The 22,197-nt window shown below is 42.3% G+C and overlaps 1 protein-coding gene and 1 pseudogene across 4 annotated transcripts in view; both read left to right on the top strand.

Annotated features, from left to right (window-relative positions):
* Nucleotides 1–22,197, top strand: part of INPP5D (inositol polyphosphate-5-phosphatase D) — a 243,623-nt gene that overhangs the window by 171,101 nt on the left and 50,325 nt on the right. For all 4 annotated transcript variants that reach the window (XM_029616170.1, XM_029616171.1, XM_029616172.1 and 1 more), the window contains 2 exons: nucleotides 9,415–9,494; nucleotides 20,253–20,340. In XM_029616170.1, the coding sequence (XP_029472030.1) occupies nucleotides 9,415–9,494; nucleotides 20,253–20,340 (168 nt within the window). The remainder of the gene's footprint in view (nucleotides 1–9,414; nucleotides 9,495–20,252; nucleotides 20,341–22,197) is intronic.
* LOC115099666 lies at nucleotides 1,034–1,153 on the top strand (annotated as a pseudogene).

The following is a 22,197-nucleotide window of genomic DNA, read 5'->3' as shown; positions in this document are numbered from 1 at the left end:
AGATCTAATGCGGCTCACCGTGGATGGGCCCGTCAAGTTGGCTCATCTTCAAGTTCTCCTCAGACAAGGACCTATCTTCTCGGATTGGGTGGATCGCTTTTGTTTTGCAGCTTGGCTTTTGAGAGGAGAGGGTTAAGAGTGAAAGTGTACTTGGAGCTGGTTATTGCTCTGTTGCTTCAAGCACAGAGACTGTCCACATCGCTAGCTTATGTCAGGGAGTGGACGGTGTTTGAGACCTGGTGTGTTCAAGAGGACCTAGATCCGTTGCGAGTGGATATCTCACACATCTTGGCCTTTTTGCAGCAGGGCTAGACTAGACTTTGAGTACAGGTGGCAGCCTTGAGATGTCTTCAAGGAAAGTGGAAGGCAAGCAGTTAGTACCTCATCCGGATATCATACAATTTCTCAATGGAGCCAAGCATTTGCAACCCCCAGTGTGCGTGTGTGTCCTTTGTGGAACCTTAACTTGGTGCTGCGAGCTCTTTGTAGTTCACCGTTTGAACTGTTATGAAGGATCTCACTTTGAAAACAGTTTTACTCATAACGATTTGTTCGGCCAGAAGGATTTCAGAGCTTCAGGCGGATTTTGGAGGATGGAGTGTTCTTGCATACAATACCATCTTTTTTTCCAAAGGTTGTTTCTTTGTTTCACCTCAACCAGATAGTGGAACTTCTGGCCTTTCCAAATGTGTCTGGGGAGGGGAAGTACATGAAGGGACTTCATTTTTATGGATGTTTGGCGGACCCTGTTGTGTTATCTTAAGATTACCAACAGTTTCCGATGTTTAGCTCATCTGTTGTTTTGTTCGCGGATGCAAAGAAAGGAACAAAGGTGTCTAAGGCCACTATTGTTCATTGATTAAAGGAGACTGTTTTTTCAGCCTATCTCTTTGGGGGTTGAGCAGTCTTGGAGGAATTGTGGGCACATTCGACTAAACATCTTGGTCTGAGGGTCAGTTGGTGTCGCCACAGGAGATCTGTAGAATGGCCAAATGGTCTTCTTTTCACACTTTCACCAGGCATTACTGGTTGGATGTGCAGGCCACACTGCCCTGAATATACACAATCTCGTCTGATCTCAGAAGCCAAACAGGGTTGGGCCTGGTTAGTACTTGGATGGGTGACCACCTGGGAATACCAGGTGCTGTAGTGAGGATATGAAAGAGGTGTTTAAGGATATGATAGAGGTGTTTAAAATCATGAGAGGTCTAAACGGGTAAATGTGAATCGGTTATTTATTATTTCGGATAATAGAAGGACTAGGGGGCACTCCATGAAGTTAGCATGTAGCACATGTAAAACTAATTGGAGAAAGTTCTTTTTTACTCAATGCACAATTAAACTCTGGAATTTGTTCCCAGGGGATGTGGTTAGTGCAGTTAGCATAGCTGGGTTTAAAAAAGGATTGGAGAAGTTCTTGGAGGAGAAGTCCATTATCTGTTATTAATTAAGTTGACTTAGAAAATAGCCACTGCTATTACTAGCAATGGTAACATGGAATAGACTTAGTTTTTGGGTACTTGCCAGGTTCTTATGGCCTAGATTGGCCACTGTTTGGAACAGGATGCTGGGCTTGATGGACCCTTGGTCTGACCCAGTATGGCATATTCTTATGTTCTCCGAGTGGGTCTTTCAGGTTCCTGCCCAGTCTAGGGGAGCTTGGCTACATCCCCCTTGTCTGGACTGATCTGGGGAATGAACAAGAGAGGAAAATTGGTTCTTACCTGCTAATTTTCATTCCTGGAATACCACAGATCAGTCCAGAGACCCACCTCTTGATTTTGAAAGACTGTTTAATTGGATTTATATTTTCTTTACTGCAGAGCTTTAATTTGTATGTAGTTGAAACATTTGGGGACCAAAAAGGATTTTGTTTTCTTGTCCTGTTGGATGTGCAGTCTCCAGTCAAGGGGGCTCCAACCTGGGGTCCTATGGTTGCCCTAGAAAGGGAAGTTGTTATTTAATTTGTGATATAGCTCTATCTTGGCTTAGGTACAGGTCAACACTGAGGAACTGCAAGGTGGCACTCTTGGTTAAGTAGCAGTGCCTGAAATGTTTTTAGTTCTCTGCCCTCATATACTGGTAGGGATGCATAACCCACTTGTCTGGAACAAAAATTAGCAGGTAAGAACCAATTTTCCTAAAATGACATCCAGGTTAAGCATTTATCACATGTTAATATCCTGACAGGTCAAGAACATTTGACTTTTGCAAAGAGCCAGTTTCTCTAAAAAGACATTGGAAGGTTGATATTTCAAGCCTTTGTCCAGTTAACTTTTTGGACTTACCTGGTCAAAAGCCAAGATGTGAAAATATACCCCTACCGACCACATAAATGTAATGCAAGTAATTTATCATATGCACAAAATTTAATCTGGAGGAAAAGCACTCTGCTCATATAGCAAAAAGCAGATAAAGAAGATCCAGAGATCAGGAGCCAGGCAAGACGTGCAGAAGAGAGGTATTGCTAGAGGCAATCTGAGCAGGGCACTAAAATTTAGCCAGTGAGTAACTTTATATGGGTAGAGTTACATGTGTAAATTTATCTGTATATGTCTGGGTAAATCCTGCTGAACATCCATGAAAAGTTACACGCATAACTTTACCCAGAATAATTTTACTCCTTGCTGGCATACTGAATATCAACCTCTAACTATTTAATTCTGCTGGATATCATTATTTAATTACTGTATCTTCATATTGTCCCTTAATAATGCGACATCTGCTTAGCTTCCCTGGCAGATATAAATAAATCTACTATGGAAGATTTTGGAAATGTAAACAATTTTTAAGCAGTGCAACTTTTTTTTTTTTAAAAAGCACTCTTTTTATGGCCCAGTAGTACATGCATTTGTGTTTTTCCAGCTCAAGTCGGAACCAGGGCCAAGGTCCTAACACATGAGCTTTTATTTTCAACTACCCTGAGATTTTTTTTTTCTCCTATTTTAATGGACCCTTCCTCCCATGGTTCACAATCTGGTCATTGCAGCAAAAGTTCTAGAGCCGGGTACCATGCAACAGGGCTCCTTCTGGAACCCTGTATCATGGGCTTCTTTGGAAACCTGTATTGGGGCTACTAAATTCAGCCACCAGGTGTCACTTTTATCGATGACCATGACAATTGGTTCCCCACCTAACCCCTACCCTCCCAAGAACTTAGAACACTGTGTTTACAGGATCCCCATCATCTGATCTGGGAAGCAAAAGAGCTGATCCAGGAATTAAACCAGGTATTCTCCGCATGGCAGCCCTACTTGTGAGCCACCAGGCCCACCCAAAAAGGCTTTCTTCTAAGGCCACCCCTCTCTTTTATTTTGCAAAAACGATTTTTGTCTTAAGTTGCTAATGGTGACAGCAACATTTAAAGCCAAATAAATTTAACAAAAGTTTATTATCATAGCACTAAGAATCTTCAGATTGTGCCATATATATAGACTTGCAACGCTTTTCAGGTCTTTAAATCACTCAATATTTAGACCTTGTGCTTTACAACTTACTCTAGTATCAAGATTAAGAGCTTCCTGCCAGGACTTAATGTTATACTATCTGATCCCTCAGACAGAGAGAGTTTTGCAAATAGGAACTCCCATGCTACAAAGTTCATTAGAAGTAGGAATATTCAGTTCAGCAAATCATATTTAATCTCCAGAGGGTCAGTGATATGCTGGAGCCTTCAGGTAATGGCCTGCACTGTCATCTAAATGTCAGTGCAGGCAATTGCCTGACAATAATGTCTACTGCCATAAGCACTGTGGCATAAATATTCTATGCCTGTGTTACAGAGCTGAGGCTGAAGAGGTACAATGAAAGAAGATGGTAAAAATCTGCATTGGTTCCTATGGAAACAGGATATTCAGAGCCTATAATTGGAATATTTAACTGATCTGTCAAGAGTGGAACACCCAGGGCATAGATACTACGCTGACAAAATCATTCCATCAACTCAGGAATTTAGTCTTAAATAATTTAAATGGAACAAAAAAAAATCAATAAAAGACTATTGTGTGTCTTCCAGGAAATATTTCTTGTTGTTCAACAATACTGTATTACCTTTCTCGGCGTTGGATGAGGCTTGCAAGGTGAATGCAGCAACATTTGTAAGAGGTAGCACTCTTATACAATAAGTGGTGCTTCCTGAAAAACATAGGAACTTATATATAATAATACATCCAGAGATTCCTGATTCAAAAATAATTTATATTTAAGAATTTTAAAATAGATCCCCTGCTTTCCACAGAGCAGCCCAGCTGATGTTCCGCCAATGAAAATCATTAATTGGCTGACATGCTACCTATATCGCTGTGCAATACAACCTCATAACAGTAGCCCTATTAGAATAGCAAATCCAGGTTTTGATTGATTGACTGAAATCCAATATTCTATTTTTTCCCAATATTTAACTGTATAGGCCAGGAAGTAAATGGAATGCTCATCACAGCCATTGTAAACCAGTTTTTAAATTGAAATGTATATAGTTCTACCTCTGGTTTCCTTACCAAAAGAAAATATAATAACTAGCTGATGAGGTTTAGAGCCATGTAGTAAAAAGCAGAGGTTTGGGTTTTACTCCCCCATGTGGGGGCTCCTAGCTGTTTATCACTACCCAGCACCATCTTAGGAGTGTGGATTTTCAGTTAGCCTTTCAAAGGACAGGAGCCTTTTGTCTCCTGTTTAATTTGTTCTTAACCCAGAAGGACTGTTTGTTTTCCCTGTTATGGGCCAGTTTGTCAACCTGACATACCTGTAATTACTTTTTACTCTTTTAATCCATTCTTGTGTGAACTGTCCGCAGCGGATTGGAGTGTCCCTGTGTATGGTTAAATCAAGGGAAGGGAAGGCTCAGACTGTGAGCTATAACTCCTCCAGGGTTTAGACCTGTCTGTGACCTGATGCAACGAAGCTTCAATTGGATTTTTCTGCCAGCAACTATCTCCTTATTTTGGAGACAAGAAAGTCTTTTCCACCCTTCCTGTCTTAAGTTTCTTTTTCTCCATTTTGGTAAAAGACTGTTTTTGTTCCACTTGGAGTGATTGCCCTTCGTATAAGGGAATTAGTTTCCATTCTATTGGGAAGAGGCCTCTTTCACCTAGGAAGAGCCTGAGGAGTGAAGGTTTTTTCATCTAACAAGTGTCATCCTGTCCCTAACTAGACGGATAGAGCTGAGGGTATTCAAGGATTGTGTTACTGCTGACTCAGGTGCAATACATTTGAGAGGAGAGTGGCCTTCTAGTACTTCATAAGGAGAGAGAAAGTATTTAAGAAGAATTCAGGAAAGATATGAGAACTTTATGATCTGATAAATTATTGTGACTTTATTCTAACTGCGCCACAGTAGGGAGAAGCTGGGATAAAACTGGAAAATGGAAGGAGGAATAAACCTTCTTCAAAAGCTGAGAAATTAGATAAAAGGGATATGGATTTCTAAGGAATTGGCTTCCAGTAAACCAAAAGACTTTACTGGAAGAGTGAGATTACAAATTTATTAATCTTTCTTCTGTCTTATTTGTCCATTGACTTTATTAAAAATCTGAATTTAGTGCTGTAAATATTCGTCAGTCATCAAATCAACTATCAGTAAAGAACTTGGAAACCACATTGCTTCTCAGTGTGATTTTTGGATGCAAGGTACTGTGATTATCAGTGCTGTTTACATAGGAGGAAAAAAGGACCAATACTCTGTTACAATGAATTAAGAAAGTATTCAGACCCCCTTCACTTTTTCCACATTTTGTAACTTATACAGTCTTATTCTAAAATTGATAATATGCATTTTAACCCTCCTTATTCTACATAATATCCCATAACGACAGTGAAATCAAGTCTGTAGAAATTTGAGCAAATTAATTACCCCCCCCCCCCGTGAAATATCACATTTACATATGTATTCAGACCCTTTACTCAGTACTTTCTTGAGCACATTTTGCAGTGATTACAGCCTGAAGTCTTCTTGGCCATGATGCTACAGTCTTGGCACACCTGGATTTGGGGATTTTCTCCCATTCTTCTCTGCAGATCCTCTCAAGTTCTGTCAGGTTGAATGGGGATCATCGATGCACAGCTATTTTCAGGTCTCTCCAGAGGTATTTGATTGGGTTCAAGACCGGGCTCTGGCTGAGCCACTCAAGGGCATTCACAGACTTCAGCCGAAGCCATTCCTGCATTGTCTTGGTTGTGTGCTTAGGATCGTTGTTGTGCTGGAGAGTGAATCCTTGCCCCAGTCTGAGGTCCAGAGTAATCTGGAGCAGGTTTTCATCAAGAATCTCTCTGCTCCATTCATCTTTCCCTCTATCCTGATTAGTCTTCCAGTTCCTGCAGCTGAAAAACATCATAATGATGCCACCACCATGCTTCACCATAGGGATGGTATTTGCTAGGTGATAAGCAGTGCCTGATTTCCTCCAGACATGATACTTGGCATTCAGGCCAAAGAGTTCAAGCTTGGTTTTATCAGACCAAAGAATCTTGTTTCTCATGCTCTGAGAGTCCTTTAAGGGCCTTTTGGCAAACTCCAAGTGGGCTGTCATGTACGTTTTACTAAGGAATGGCTTCAGTCTGGCCACTCTACCATAAAAGCCTGATTGGTGAAGTGCTGCAGAGATGGTTGCCTTCTGGAAGGTTCTCCCATCTCCAGATCAGAACTCTGGAGCTCTGTCAGAGTGACCATAGGGTTCTTGGTCTTTTTCCCTTACCAAGGCCTTTCTCCCTGATTGCCCAATTTGGGTGGGTGGCCAGTTCTAGGAAGAGTCCTGGTGGTTCTGAACTTCTTCCATTTGTGATGGAGGCTACTGTGTTCTTCAGGACCTTCAATGCTGCAGCAATTGTTTTGTATCCTTCCCTAGGTCTGTGCCTGAACACAATCCTGTATCAGAGGTCTACAGCCAATTCCTTCGACTTCATGCCTTTGATTTTGCTTTGACATCCACTGTCAACTGTGGGATCTTATATAGACTGGTGTGTGCCTTTCCATATCATGTCCAATCAATTGAATTTACCACAAGTGGACTCCAATCAAGTTGGAGAAACATCTCAAGGATGATCAATGGAAATAGGATGCACCTGAGCTCAACTTTGAGTGGCATAGCAAAGTGTCTGAATGCTTATGTAAAATGTGATATTTCAGGGTATTTTTTTTAATTCATTTGCACTAATTTCTACAAACCTGATTTCACTTTGCTATTATGGGGTATTTTGTGTAGACAGAGGAGGGAAACAATGCATAAACGCTGTAACGTGACAAAATGTGGAAAAAGTGAAGGGGTTCTGAATACTTTCTGAATGCACTGTAAATACAAAAGGGCCTTGAAACTATGTTTACCCCCACAGGAAGCCCTGGGATTCCGATGTAATAGCTATCCGTGGAGAAACTGAGGAGAACTGAAGGCAGATAGTGTCCATTTCTCTTTTTATGTGTCCCAGGGTGCTTCTTAAAGGATCCATCCCACCCTGGGATTACATTTGAAATTGCCAATGGAAGGTTTAATAATCAAGGCAATTTTCAAAAGTCGTCTACTTGGGTAAATGAGTTGTCTGGAAATTGCCCATCCTTTCCCCAGTTAAAAGTACACATGGGGGATGAAAACCACATACACCATGCATACTTTTACCAATAGGCAGAGCTAGGTTGGGAGTTTTGCATTTTCCAAACTGTGCATGTTATTTCCGTGGAAACGTGCCAGTGGGAAAAGTAGAGACAAATCTCTGCGGGTACTTTTTTCTTAGGCAGTTTTCAAAGGGAAAGCATGCTTGTACTTTCTCTTTCAAAACTGGTACAAGCTCGCAGGTAAAGTACTTGCAGACTTTGCACTCATATAGGTAATTATGAAAATTGCTCCAAATATTAAATGACTTCCAGAGTTAAGCATAAATGTCCAAGTGGGTTAAGATATTAAAGTTCTCTCATAAAGGTATCACTACCAGGAAATATCATATTAGCTGTCATTATTAACTGGTTTAAATCCTTCCTAGAGAACAGAACATACAGAGTCAAAATAAACAACAAGGAATCTCAGCCCATCCAAGCTAAAATGGGGGTACCACAAGGATCCTCACTCTCCCCCACCCTCTTCAACATATATCTTCTCCCACTCTGTCACCTCCTCACTAACCTCAAGCTTACCCATTTCCTATACGCAGATGACATACAAATTATCATCCCCATAACGGACACCTTACACAAGACCATGGCCTACTGGAATAAATGCCTCGCAACCATCAACGAGCTTCTAACCAGCCTCAACCTGGTTCTAAATACCAACAAAACGGAAATCCTTATAATAGCACCGTAAAAATCTACCCTGCCTACCTCCAGCAACTCTCCAGACACCTCAGGATACACCACCTCACCGCAAGTCAGAGATCTGGGTGTAATACTAGACAACAGATTCAGCCTCAATAAATTCGTTAACAACACCACTAAAGAATGCTTCTTTAAATTACAAGTTTTAAAGAAACTAAAGCCACTTCTACGCTACAGAGATTTCCGCACAGTACTCCAAGCCATCATTCTCCCGAAACTAGACTATTGCAATTCACTTCTGCTGGGACTTCCCGCCTGCTCCACCAAACCCCTCCAGATGGTCCTAAATGCCACAGCAAGAATTCTCACCAACGCCAAAAAAAAAGACCACATCACCCCAATCCTCCAGCACCTCCACTGGCTTCCCATTAAATATAGGATACAGTTCAAAAGCAGCATGATGATTCATAAGGCCCTACATAGCATATCACCACTCAACTTAACCTTCAAGCTGCAACTACATACTTCGGATAAGCCGACTAGAAGTGCATACCAAAACAGATTGACTACCCAACCTGCAAAATCCTCCCTGAGAAAACGCGCTCTATCAACTGCGGGCCCGTCTCTCTGGAATTTGCTACCACCAGACCTTCGCCTTGAGCCGTGCCATACTACTTTTAAGGTGAAACTCAAGACCTGACTCTTCCTGCAAGCATTCCCAGAGAGCTAAGAACTAGAAGATATAACAACCCCTGTCCTTTGGTTTTAATGTATTGTTCTCTGCCTTATTTATTCAAGATTATCAATTGACTTATTTATATGTTTAAAGTTAAAGTTGAGCTTAGTTTGTTTTTCTTATTCATTTAGATCAAGTGTCCTGATTTGTTCCAAGATTGTTCCATGTAAACTGCCACACGGCAGTAGTTATTACTGTTAAATTGTGAACCGGAGTGATATGTATTGTATACAGGAACTCCCGGTATATAAAAACCATAAATAAATAAATAAATAAATAAATAAATTATTATTTGTATATTATACTGACAATATTACATAAAGGACTATAATGACAAAATTAAGGGTGGTCTTTAAAACAGAACTGCGGTTGATTGTTGATTGTTCTTCCCCTGTGCTGCTCATTCCAGAAGCTTACAGTGCCCCTATTTCCATATTTGCAGATTTTGTGAAGAGCCCAGAATGTGAAAACCAGGAGTGGAGTGAAGGTGAATTGGTGGTGAGGTTTGGGGTCCTTCCAAAGGTATGTCACATATCTCTGTGGGTCCACAAGTAAGCTGCTTGTACTCTTTTGTCCTAAAGGTGGGTCACCTGTCCTCCTTGCCTTGCCTTGTAGTGTAGTGATCAGAAAGGTAGAGCTCTCTTCATGACCCTTTTCACCCTCTCTGTGTGACCTGCCAAAAATTACTTAGTACCTTCTTTCAAATCTGGATTGTAAGCAATATGGGTCAGATAACTTTACCATTGAAATTTTATCTTTTACAGCACTGTGCAAATTGGTAGAACTATGAGGCCGATGTACTAAAAAGCGCAATCAAATATCACACCCATTTAACCAAACTTATTGTGTCTCAAATCAAGGGTGTGTTTGCCCTATCTACTAAGATTTAGTTATGCAAAACTACTGGAGCTTAAAAAGCACATTTGTTTACATAATGTGCTACACTATCACAGTTTACTTTGGTTTTTGAAGGTGAAGGACTTAGACGGCAGGAGGGGTTGATGGGGCTGCTTCCACCTCATCACTTCAGCCTTCTGTCTTGCCAGTCTTCCTTCTAGTGCCCCAGTGGGTTGAACAAGGAACCCACAGTACTTCTGGTTCTCCTGCCAGTACCCTGGCAGTTCAGCTGGGAACCCATGCACTGGCAGGCTGATCAAGGACTCCTGGGCTACCCAGTCTTATTCCTGGCCAGTCTGGGACATGTGGCAACTCCAATCCTGCTGCCAGTGACATCGAAAGGGACTTTATTGCCCTTAGGGTATCTATTCTGCAACATTGCTGAAGCCATATGTATGTCCGAACATATGGAGTTATTTGATCTGTTGATTATATGAACCCTGAATGATATACAACCAAAACAAGGTCTGTTGATTATATGAACCCTGAATGATATATGAACCCTGAATGATATACAACCAAAACAAGGTCTGCTAATACATCCAAACGACATCCCTGGTATAATGATGAACTACGAAAACTCAAACAATTACTTCGGCAAAAAGAAAGAAAATGGCGCAAAGCCCCTTCACCAGCCTCACTCTCTGATTACAAACGATCACTCCATCTTTACAAAAGTACCACGTTGAAAATCAAAAGAGACTACTATGCCCGAAAGGTTCATCATCTCAGCTTTGACTCAAAAGCTCTATTCGCCTTCGTTTCCAGCCTCACTAAACCTATCACTCCAGATATACCACCCGAACAAGCCCAGACTAAAGCAGACGAATTGGCTCTTCATTTTAACAAAAAAATATCTGATCTCCTTAATCAGCTGATTCCAAACACTACGTCTCCAGATAACACATATCTTCCCCAAAATAAAGACATCCAGCTTAATGCCTTTGAACCCATCACAATCACAGAGATACAAAATGTATTAAAAAGAATGAAACCGTCATCACACCCATTTGATCAAATCCCTACCAAAATGCTTCTTCTTATCCCGGACACAATAGCAAAAACCCTAGCAGATATTATAAACTGCTCCTTATCACATGGCATCTACCCAGATGACCTAAAAACTGCCTCAATCAAGCCACTGCTAAAAAAACCAAATCTAAATGCATGTGATCCCAACAACTTCCGCCCTATTTCCAACCTACCATTTATAGCTAAAATCATGGAAAAACTGGTAAACACCCAACTATCCAACTACCTAGAGGACCACAGTATTCTGTCCCCAAACCAATATGGTTTTCGCAAAGCCGCAAGCACCGAAACGCTACTAATTTCACTCATGGACTACCTACTCTCTGGTATTGATAAAGGCCAAGCATATTTACTAATCCTCCTTGACTTCTCGGCGGCCTTTGACACCGTCAACCACGCCCTTCTTCTAAAACAGCTGGCAAACATTGGTTTAACAGGTGCCACACTAAACTGGTTCAAAACATTTCTAGAAAACAGAGGATACAGAGTCAAAATTCATAATAAAGAATCCCAATACCACCCTTCTAATAGAGGAGTGCCGCAAGGATCATCACTTTCACCCACCCTTTTCAATGTCTACCTGCTACCACTCTGCCAACTACTTACAAAATTAAGCCTGAAACATTTCCTTTTTGCAGATGACGTACAGATCGTAATCCCTATAAAAGAATCAATCTCAAAAACAATGGAATACTGGGACAGTTGCCTATTAGAAATTAAACTTCTCCTCAACAGTCTAAACCTTGTACTCAATGCTTCGAAAACAGAATTCCTGCTCATATCACCGGAAAACAATAACACACTTCCTAAACCACCCACACTCCTTCAAACAACCCACGTAAGAGACTTAGGAGCCATCCTAGACAATCGTCTCAACCTCAAAACATTCATTAACCAAACCACCAAGATTGCTTCTACAAATTACATATCCTGAAAAGAATAAAACCGCTGTTTCACACTCAGGACTTCAGAACAATCTTGCAAGCAATAATCTTTTCCAAACTAGATTATTGCAACTCATTACTATTAGGCCTCCCAGCTTCTTACACCAAACCTTTACAAATGGTTCAGAACTCTGCAGCCAGAGTCCTTACAAATTCCAGGAAAATTGACCACATTTCACCTATTCTCAAAAACCTTCATTGGCTTCCGATCCACTATAGAATCATGTACAAAACCATTAACATCATTTACAAAACTATCAACCAACACACGCAACTCGACCTACAAATACCACTTAAAAAATTCACCTCCGCCAGGCCTATCAGGGAACACTACAAAGAGTCACTCCAAATTCCAAAGGCCAAAACCTACCAACATAAATCCTTGAGTCTCAGAGCCTTCTCATCAGCAGGTCCAGCTCTCTGGAACTCGATCCCACCTGATTTGAGACAAGAGCAATGCTCTTTAACATTTAGGAAAAGACTAAAAACTTGGCTTTTCAAAAAAGCATTTCCAAGCCTTGAATAAAACCTCCTCTCACTAGCACTAACTCGTATGCAATAATGGAATGTAAACACGAATCAACCATCCTCAATGCTGAATATTTATCATACTATTACCATTCACAACTGTGTCATATTTATTCATTTGATTACCTATGTACCGTTTTATAGTCTTATTTTTTCACTTGCTATTCTAATGTATCAATAGGCTGAAATGTAAATATTGTGCTGTTCAATTTCTCCCCTTCCATCCCAAGTTTATTTTCCTTGTTTTTTGTAACTTTCCCTCTCCCTTTTTCTGATTCACTGTATTTAAAGTTCAAGGTTCTTATTGAAAATATTGTTTTTTACGTTACGTTATGCTTTACACTCCTTGTTATTTGTAAACCGGGTTGATGTGATGCCTATCATGAAACTCGGTATAACAAAAACAATAAATAAATAAATAAATATAACATGTAATAAATATAGATTCAAAAAAAGACCTGTTATATGGATGTCAAAAATCATAAAGGATCTGAGTGTACCTTCATACGATGCTGTGCTGAATACAGCTATCGTGACTATGAAGCCTGTGTATAGGCTTTAAAAATCATTAGGTACCCCAGTGTTTAGATGCAAACTCTTGTAGTATTCACTGTCCACTATAAAAATATTGCTTAAATGATCACGTAGATACTGCTTCAATAATCACTTATCTCAAACTTGTAGTCGGTCTTGCCTCAGCCTTCGGAGGCTGGCTCCTTCTTCAAGGGCTGGATATTTGCAAGAGAGACCCGTAACACATTGATTGCTGTAGCAGTGATGATTCTTCTGGTGGAAGCTCCGCTATAGCTGAAAGGCTGACGGCTGCTCCCGCGGCTACTTTGATGGCGGAGCTTCACGGACCGCCACACAATCGAATAAGTTCACAACAGATTGAACATCACTGCCACAGTAACTAACATTCTACCAGATTCACTGCTACAACAACTAATGTTCCACCAGAAGAATCATCACTGCTACAGCAATCAATGTGTTACGGCACCAGCCGTCCATTGCTCCTACCATGTGACAGGGGCCGACCAATGGCACCGATAGCCCCTGTCACATGGTAAGGGCAAAAGGCCATGGCGCCATTTTGTTTACTGGCAGCCGACGTCCCGAGAGCAGGAGATCGCTCCCGGGACCCCCTCTGGACCACAAGGGACTTTAGGTAAGTTTTGGAGGGGTCGGGAGGGTGGGGGATTGTAAATAATTAAATCTGAAGGATTGGGGTGGGGGGTGGGGTTTTCGGATCGGGACAGCCAAAAAAAAAACTGGTCAGAACCGCGGGAAACGAAATTTCCCACGGTTCTACAAAAACGAAACCGGAAACAATTGCCGGTACAATTCACATCTCTAATAAAAACTGCATTCAGCAAATCGAGGTCCACATGTCTCAGTATCGCCAAACCGGAAGTGTTCTTGTTTTCTTCCACAAATTTCCTCAACAGTTGCTTGAGCGTCTGGTTGAAGAGTGCATTGAGGCCATCAGTCTGCAGGTGATATCCTGAAGTGTGCAGAGTCTTTACCTTGAGCAAGATGCAGAGTTGTTTCATTATCTTGGACATGAATGGGGTCCCATAATCCGTCAGGATCTCCTTGGGCAGCCCAAGTCGTGAAAAATCTTCCATTAGGGCAGTCTTCATCATCAGGGTCTTCATGTTCCATAGCAGTACTGTCCATGGATATCTTGTGGCTTAGTCCAGAATGACTAGGGTGTACTTATTTCCACAAGATTAATGCCCAACCTTTCAAAAGGGGTCTTGATTATTGGCATTATTATGAGAAGTGCCACATGTACATCTGCAGGCTTTGTGAGTTGGCAAGTAGGGCAGGCCTGGCAATACAAGTGGACATGTTTATGTAGACCTGGCCAATAGAATTGTGCCAATATTTTCTCCTGGGTCTTTTCCCCCCCAGGTGACCCCTTAGAAGGTGGCTGTGTATATTAGTTAAATGACTTTCTGACGATATGGTTTGGGAACTAGGCATTGTTCTATCAATACCGCCTCTACACTTCCCTTTATGACTAGGTAAAGTAGATCCCCTTTTATCACAAAATAAAGAGGAATAGGTTCTGTAGCTGTGCTCCAGGGACTACCCTTCCGTCCACCCTTTGTATATGCTCCTGGGCCCACTTAGACTCATCCTCCCTCTGGGACTGCCTGAAGCTCCCCGGGTCACTCTTTTTTCCCACTAAAAGGGGCCAGGTAAGATATTCCGGGTGGGTGACTGTTCTTTCCCTGACTCTGATCGCAGCTCCTCCTTCCCAGCTGCCTCTAAATTGGCAGCATAAGTGTATTTGTCTTGTTGGCGCTGCCTCCAGGACTTCGGTGTCTTGGATTCTTTATGATAGAGATCTGGATCATCCAAGAGAAAATGTTCTGGAAAGTCCAATTTCTCATTGTTGTGGTTGGATGAATCCTTTGTGAGCTTGTTGCAGAGGCTCTTAAAGTTTGAACAGTCCCATCATTTGTAAACGGGGTAGAGTAGCCAAGGAAGAACTCCCACCTCAATTCTGTCTTGGCCGACTGTGGTCTTCACTTGTACCTGGCTTGTTGGAAACTGCTGTTGGTCCCCATATATGCATGCCAAGGTCACTACTCTGTTGAGTTCAATGTGGATTTGCTTTAATAGCTCTCTTTGAAAGAGAGTTTTCACACTCCCAGAGTCCACTAATGCTTGGGTTGGAATGCCATCTAGCTCAACCATAATCACAAAATAAGAGACTTCCTGGCTGGGGACATCCTCAAAATTACAAAAGTGTGGGGCCATGGCATTAGCATCCATGGGTTCATCTTCCCTATGGAAACAGTCTCTGGCAAAATGCCCCCTTTCTGCACAGCTAAAATATGGCGATCCAGCTGAGGGTTACTGTTGAGGTGAAAAGTCCAGTCGGACCTATGCTACTGGTTGTCAGGGCCTCTGGCTCTTAGGACTCCAGGGTCCTCTATCCATGTCAAGTGACTTCTGTAGGAACTGTGGTGATTCATGCATAGTCTGGGCCTGATAAAAGGCCTCAGCTACTTCCAGCAGAATTGCAGACCCACTGCTGCATAGGCCATTCTAGGCGGTCTAGGAACTGTTCCAGCAGAATTGCATTGGCTATCTCTACCCCGGTCTTCCCTTCCAGGTGCAGCTACTTCCTGTGTGTGTGTGTGAGAGAGGGAAGCACGAGAGAGAGAACATGGGAGTGAGAAATCTGTGTTTATGTGTGTGTGTGAGAGAGTGCTTATGGGAATGAAAAGCTTGTGTGTGTGAGAGAAGCATGTGTGTGTGTGTGTGTGTGTGTGTGTGTATGTGAGAGAGAGATAGAAAGCATGGGAGTGGGAAGCCTGTGTGTGTGTGTGTGTGTGTGTGTGTATGAGAGAGAGAGATTGATCAAATATATAACTGGTACGTATGTGAGAGATAGAGAAACAGGTTGGGATGACTGGTGTGTGTGAGAGAGAGAGAGACTAGTCAGAGAGGTGACTGGTTTGTGAGAGAAAGACTACTCATGCAGTATGACTGGTGTGTGTATGTATGTGAGAGACAGAAAGACTGATCATGGGCTCTAAGGAAGAGGATAGAGCTTCAGTAACCACTGCTGCTTCTGGTACTACTGACCTGCAAATGAAAAGAGTAGGAAAGTTGCGGGAGAAGGTAAAATAAAGGTGACTTTTTTTAAATGCATTTTTCTTGAATGACTGCCATTTGAATTATTGGTTATTATGGAATGTGTTTGCTGTTTTGAAATATTTTATTGGTGTTTGGAGCATTTTTAAAAATAATTTTTAGGAGTTTTTAATTATTGCATGTTATTCTGTTCATCAGCTGATTTGAAACAATTATTCTGTTTATTAGTATACTTTTATAATTGTTTTATGATTATTGATTTTATTGTTTGATGTATGAGGAATGGATAAACAGAAATGTGCAGACAAAAACTGAACTGGAAACAGCAAGAAGCTGTACTCTGCATGTAGTGCAACAATGGAAAAACAAAAACTAACTTTATGGTTACTTTATTGTTTATTCAGTAAAAGTCTCTCTGTTCTACATGTGTGGCCAAAGTAAGGGTATTCTGCGAACTTGTAAATTTTGTATAGAGATCTATAGCAGCTTGGCTTGTTGTGTTTTCCTAATAGCAGGCATGTTGGTGTTTTAGGGCCTGGTTTAATATTTGTAGTGTTGCCTTTTCATAGGTAGAGTTATTACTGTTGCGTAGGAGGTGGATCCTTGGGCTGAGGTGGGGTTGACGCGACCCATAGGCGAGGGCCTACGGGTCCCCACTGTCAGCAGGCAGAGTGGGCTGAAGCTGGAGGCCACTGAAGCTTCACATACACACATTCCTCTAGGGTTGATCCTTCGGGTGCCGGGGCTGGCAGGACTTAGGCAGGCCTCAAGGTTGAGTATCAGTAGTAGCTGGTTCAGCCCAGAGATAGCAACCAGCAGGTGGCGTGATCCTATCCTGGACAGGATGCGGAATGGAAACCCAAGCACCAGGGAACAGGAGGATACTGAAGGTGCCTGAGCAAAGGAAGGCCGAAGCCTTAAAAGTCCGTGTCCAGAGGATAGGGACAGAGGCGTCACTGTCAAACTTGAGTAGAAGTGAGCGGCACTTGGAAGGTGTAGCAAGCAACGTGGAACTCTGGAGTCAAGAGAGTCTGAGGTAAAGTCATACATAGCAAAGTTCAAGGCACGGAGAAAACAAGTGTGGTCAGACGTAGCAATGGTCAGGGCATGGAGAAGGCAGGCATGGTCAGACATAGCAATGGTCAAGGCACGGAGAAGGCAGGCGTGGTCAGACCAGCGGTGGATTCCCGAGGAAGACCGGCCCGGGGATTTGCCACCTAGGCCAGCCCAGGACACATCACGTGGTTTGCCGAGCGCGGCTCCGTCATGGCCGCGCACGGCAGACCACGTGACTGGAGTGACCGGCCCACCGGGGGATGCCCGATCCCCCGATAGGCCAATCCGCCCCTGGGTCAGACATAGCAATGGTCAAGGCATGGAGAAGGCAGGCATGGTCTGGCATAGCAGTGGTCAGGCTTGGAGAAGGCAGGTAGGCGAAGTCAGGTGAAGCAGTGGTCAGACTTGGAGAAGACAGGCAGGCAAAGTCAGGCGAAGCAGTGGTCAAATCCAGGAAGTCAATCAAACACAAGACGAGACGAACAGTGAAACAGGAACCAGGAACTTGGAGAATCAGGAACACAAACAAACAAGTACTGCAGCAATTAACACTCGGAAACCAGGAACAGGAGACCAAGGAGACCTGTTGCAAAGGCGATGCTGAGGAGCACGGCCTGAGTATTTATGTGCTGAAGGATCTGACGTCAGCATCCGGGTCTGCGGCCAGGTTCCTGCCACGGGCCCTTTAAATCATTCACTGATGTGCGCGCATGCCCACGCCTAGGGAGGGGCGCAGAGCTGCCGGCGGCATCTCTCCACAAGGCCTGTGGAGAGGCCCGAGGAGTGGAGGCATCCTGGCTGGAGGTCCCGAGAAGCGGAGCAGGGCCGGAGGTGCTGGCGGGAGTCCGAGGTCGAGACTGGCAGCCCACTGCCACCAGTGACGAGGAGCTGGAGCCTGAAGCTTGTGCAGAGAGGGTGAGAGGACCGCACCGCGGGGCTGCTGCGGGCGGCAAGCGTAACAATTACTGTTTGAGTGCGTTTCATAATACAGGTGTAACTTTGTGCAGATTTCTTTGTGTGCAAACTAATCCGCACTGCATGCAGAGAGGCTTTTTTGGGTTTCCATTCCAGTTTCTGTCTCCATATTTGTAATTTGTGGTCTTCCTATATTTGGTGTTCTATGTGTGTGACCAAGGTGAGATGTTGTACTAGCATGCAGGAATTTGTATCAGTCTTATCTGTTGTGTTTTCTCAATAGGACATGCATTGGTGGTGAACTGCTGTCTTTTCATAAGTAGGGCTAGTGTGCCTGGTAGTAGAGGGAGTTTGGGTTGCTGTTACTGAGATGACACCAGAATCAGAATATCGTTTTTTTATGGTGAGTTGTACGAGGAATGACCTGGTTCTGCTGTGCACCCATTTTTGGGGGGTCGGTGGATTCTTGTGGATGTAGAGTATATGTTTACATTTATCCCTGTGATGGTCCTGTGTTTAGTGTGTCACACATGTGAGAACCATCCGTCAGGTGTGCCCCGATTAAAAAAAATAAAAAGATCGAGAGCCACTGCCCTGGAAGCGAGGAGAAACAAAGGGAATATGATATAGACTTTTAAATACCTGTAAGGTATTAGTAATGTACAAGAGGCAAACCGTTTTCAATGAAAAGTTCTGGGACCGGGGGTGCAGACTCAGGACAAACATCAGAAAATATTTTTTCATGTATAGGGTGGTGGATTCCTGGAATGCCATCACAGTAGAGGTGGTGGAGAAAAATGAAGCACCAGAATTCAAAAAGGCATGGGAAAACCAGAAAGGATTCCTAGGACCCTGCTTTACTGGTGATTCTTCTGGTAATGTCTCCCTAATCCCTGCTTCTGAGATGCTGCTCACTAAAGCAGCACTTTTCAACTTTTATTAATCTTCACCAAAATATCATATAGCCTGTGATTAAATAAAGCCATTAAAATAGATCTAAATATCTCAGTTTCTAAAGTCTCATACTTGCCCTAGCAGAATACACCTTCTGGTTCAGTTTCTGTAAGGGCTTCCTTTGCCCTGCTGCCACTGACTGATTTGAAATCCCACAAGGTGACTTAGCTTGACTAAAATAAATATTATGTAGTACACGGAAACCGTTTTTGAAAACCTATGGAGCCGACTTTCAACAGACATAGGCACCTATAACTTTTGAAGTTAAACATTTTCATGGGCTTAGTGCATAAATCCAGGCTCCTTAAATCACAAGACTCCTAAATTAAGGCTCCCAAAACATGGGGTGGGAACAGGGCTGGGAAATGAATTTAGGCATCTTAACCTAGGCTGCCCCAATAGCTGTACTAACTTTAGGCATCTCAAGTTAAGTTACATTAAGGCACTTTAAATGGCTGAATATAGGCCCCTTAAGTAGGCTCCCGATTAATTATGCGACAAATCAGGCGCTGAGGCCTCCTTTGAATCGGGCTCTCTGTTTATCTTCTGTATGTATCACGTGATGCCTAATTCACAGAGGGTTTTCTAGTAGTCTGTGACTACAAGACAGAAAAATGCAAGCACTTGAATTTTACACCAGGTAACAGACGCATAAAGGGATTGAATTTGTGCAAGTCTTAGCAATAGCATCAATCGCCAAGACATCAACTCTAGTTGCTGTCCATTCGCATCTCTCTCATAAGCATTCATGATTCAATTAACTTCAAGGAGAACAAAAACGATCAGAAGTGAAATAAATCTTTCATTTACTCCTCTCCTGTTTGGATTTATAAAAAGAGCTGGACATATTGGCTATGAGCTCCCTGAGGGTTCCCAGAAGGGTAATATAAATAATGATAGGGAAAGGAGATTTGCAGGGGAATGTATGGTCACATTTTTTATGTTTATAAGGTTACTGAATTATGAATGCGTATAAAAGATTTTTATTAATCATTTGTATAGCACAGGGGTAGGTAACTCTAGTCCCCGATTGCCACATTCAGGTCTGGTTTTCCGGATATCCACAAGGAATATACATGAAGTATTTTCATGTACTGTCTCCATTATATGCAAATATATCTGGAGATTACTACCCCTAGTATAGCTCATACCAGATGTATGTAGTTTTCTACAGAGACATATAAGGATAGTTCATACTCCTTGAACAGTAACCAGGATTGAAGCCTAAATGAGTGGTGCAATTGCTCACAAGCTTGAAACTTGTAGTAATTCAACCCTCTTGTATGTGTTACTATGCAAAAAATGCTGGATTAACTGAGTCCATTGTCTTTCTTTCCAGCTAACACCAATCATTTCAGACCCTGAATACCTATTGGATCAGCACATTTTGATAAGCATCAAGTCATCGGACAGCGATGAATCATATGGTAAGAGATTTGCTTTGAAATGCATTTTCAAATTCAGTCCAGTCTTGTGAATATATTTCTGAGAGCATCTTATAAGTACAGTACTAGCAAGAAATCAGATTGGATATTAAAAGCTGGATTTTAGCTTGCTCGCCATATTTCTATGCAAACTATAATGGGGAGGGTAATTTTATAACAGCTCATACAGGGTTAAAGTCACAGGTTTTACCCTAAATTTTCAAAGTGGAATTATGCACAGCCTTGAAAATGTGTATGTTGTCCTGGTACACATGTACACATACACACACAGAAAATTATACTATTCCAGAGAACGTGTAACTTTATGCCTGTACATTTGCACGCATACTTTAAAAAATTGATCATACTCACATAAATGCTTTTGCCACCTGACTCTAGCCCCTGAAATGTCTTTTGCTAACTTGCAAATTAGGGATTTGCATGCACACACCCTCCTAATTGATTTTCAAAGCACCACTTAACACACATAAAAAAGGAGTTTAAGCATGTAAGTCGCTTTGAAAATCAAGCCCTACATAATAAAAGCGTTGGTCCATTTGTGACCCTCACAGCACTGCTCTTGGTCAAAGGCATGAGCCAGAATGTTGGGCCTGGAGGGTTCTGCTTTATCAGCTGATGACTGACGTTTGAAAGAGAAATGAGAAGAAATAAGGAGGACTTGTAAAGGGGGTACAGTTTTAGCTGGCAATTTTCAAATGACATTACTAACAAAACTGCAGGTACTTTTTACTCAAGGTCATTATACCAATTTTCAAAGTGAAAATACGTGTGTGCATTCATTTTGACAAGTGCCCTGGGTACAAAGTATCAGCGAACATTTGCACATGCTTTTTCTATGGGAAATTAACACACATAGATTTGAAAATGCAAACCACTTGTAAGTATTTTCCTCCCCAAACCTAAACACAAATCCCAGGAATGCCTCCTTCTAGTGCAGCTAAATCTCTGCACCTTGTAGAATCCTGCACATACGTTTAGCCTGGTTAAGGGCAGACCTTTTACCCAGGTAAATGGGTTTGGAAAATTGCCCACCTTATGAGCATTACCATTAGGTCTTCACCTTGCGGTGTCTTTGCAGCATTTTGCGCACTGATGTGATTTATCTTCCTGTCAGCATAAGAACATAAGAACATAAGAAATTGCCATGCTGGGTCAGACCAAGGGTCCATCAAGCCCAGCATCCTGTTTCCAACAGAGGCCAAACCAGGCCACAAGAACCTGGCAATTACCCAAACACCTAGAAGATCCCATGCTACTGATGCAATTAATAGCAGTGACTATTCCCTAAGTAAACTTGATTAATAGCAGTTAATGGACTTCTCTTCCAAGAACTTATCCAAACCTTTTTTGAACCCAGCTACACTAACTGCACTAACCACATCCTCTGGCAACAAATTCCAGAGATTTATTGTGCGTTGAGTGAAAAAGAATTTTCTCCGATTAGTCTTAAATGTGCTACTTGCTAACTTCATGGAATGCCCCCCAAGCAGGCAGCTTGCTGGGCCGCTGTGTGGGTACATCAGTCTGATGAATATATTTATGAGGTCAGTTGGTCCATTGTTGGGGGGGGGGGGGGAGAATCCATAGGATGGAGGACTTCTAAGCACTGAAGATCTCTGCCCTAGTGATTCACTGCACGATGGTCCATAATTCCCAGGCTGTCTTAAGGTAGCAGAAACTTTACTGAGACCTAAACTAAATTGCTAAAGAAGTGCATCATGCTTTATGATTGGCCAAATTTCATAAATGAATTGCCTCAGCCAATACCAGCACAAGATGTTAAAGAAGAGAAGGGAATCTTTCCAGAAGAAAGGGTATTGTGAAGGGAGTCCATAAGAC

Source organism: Rhinatrema bivittatum, chromosome 9 (genome assembly GCF_901001135.1).
Source record: "Rhinatrema bivittatum chromosome 9, aRhiBiv1.1, whole genome shotgun sequence".
In the NCBI taxonomy this organism is placed as follows: Eukaryota; Metazoa; Chordata; class Amphibia; order Gymnophiona; family Rhinatrematidae; genus Rhinatrema; species Rhinatrema bivittatum.
This window is presented reverse-complemented; position numbering and strand designations above follow the sequence as displayed.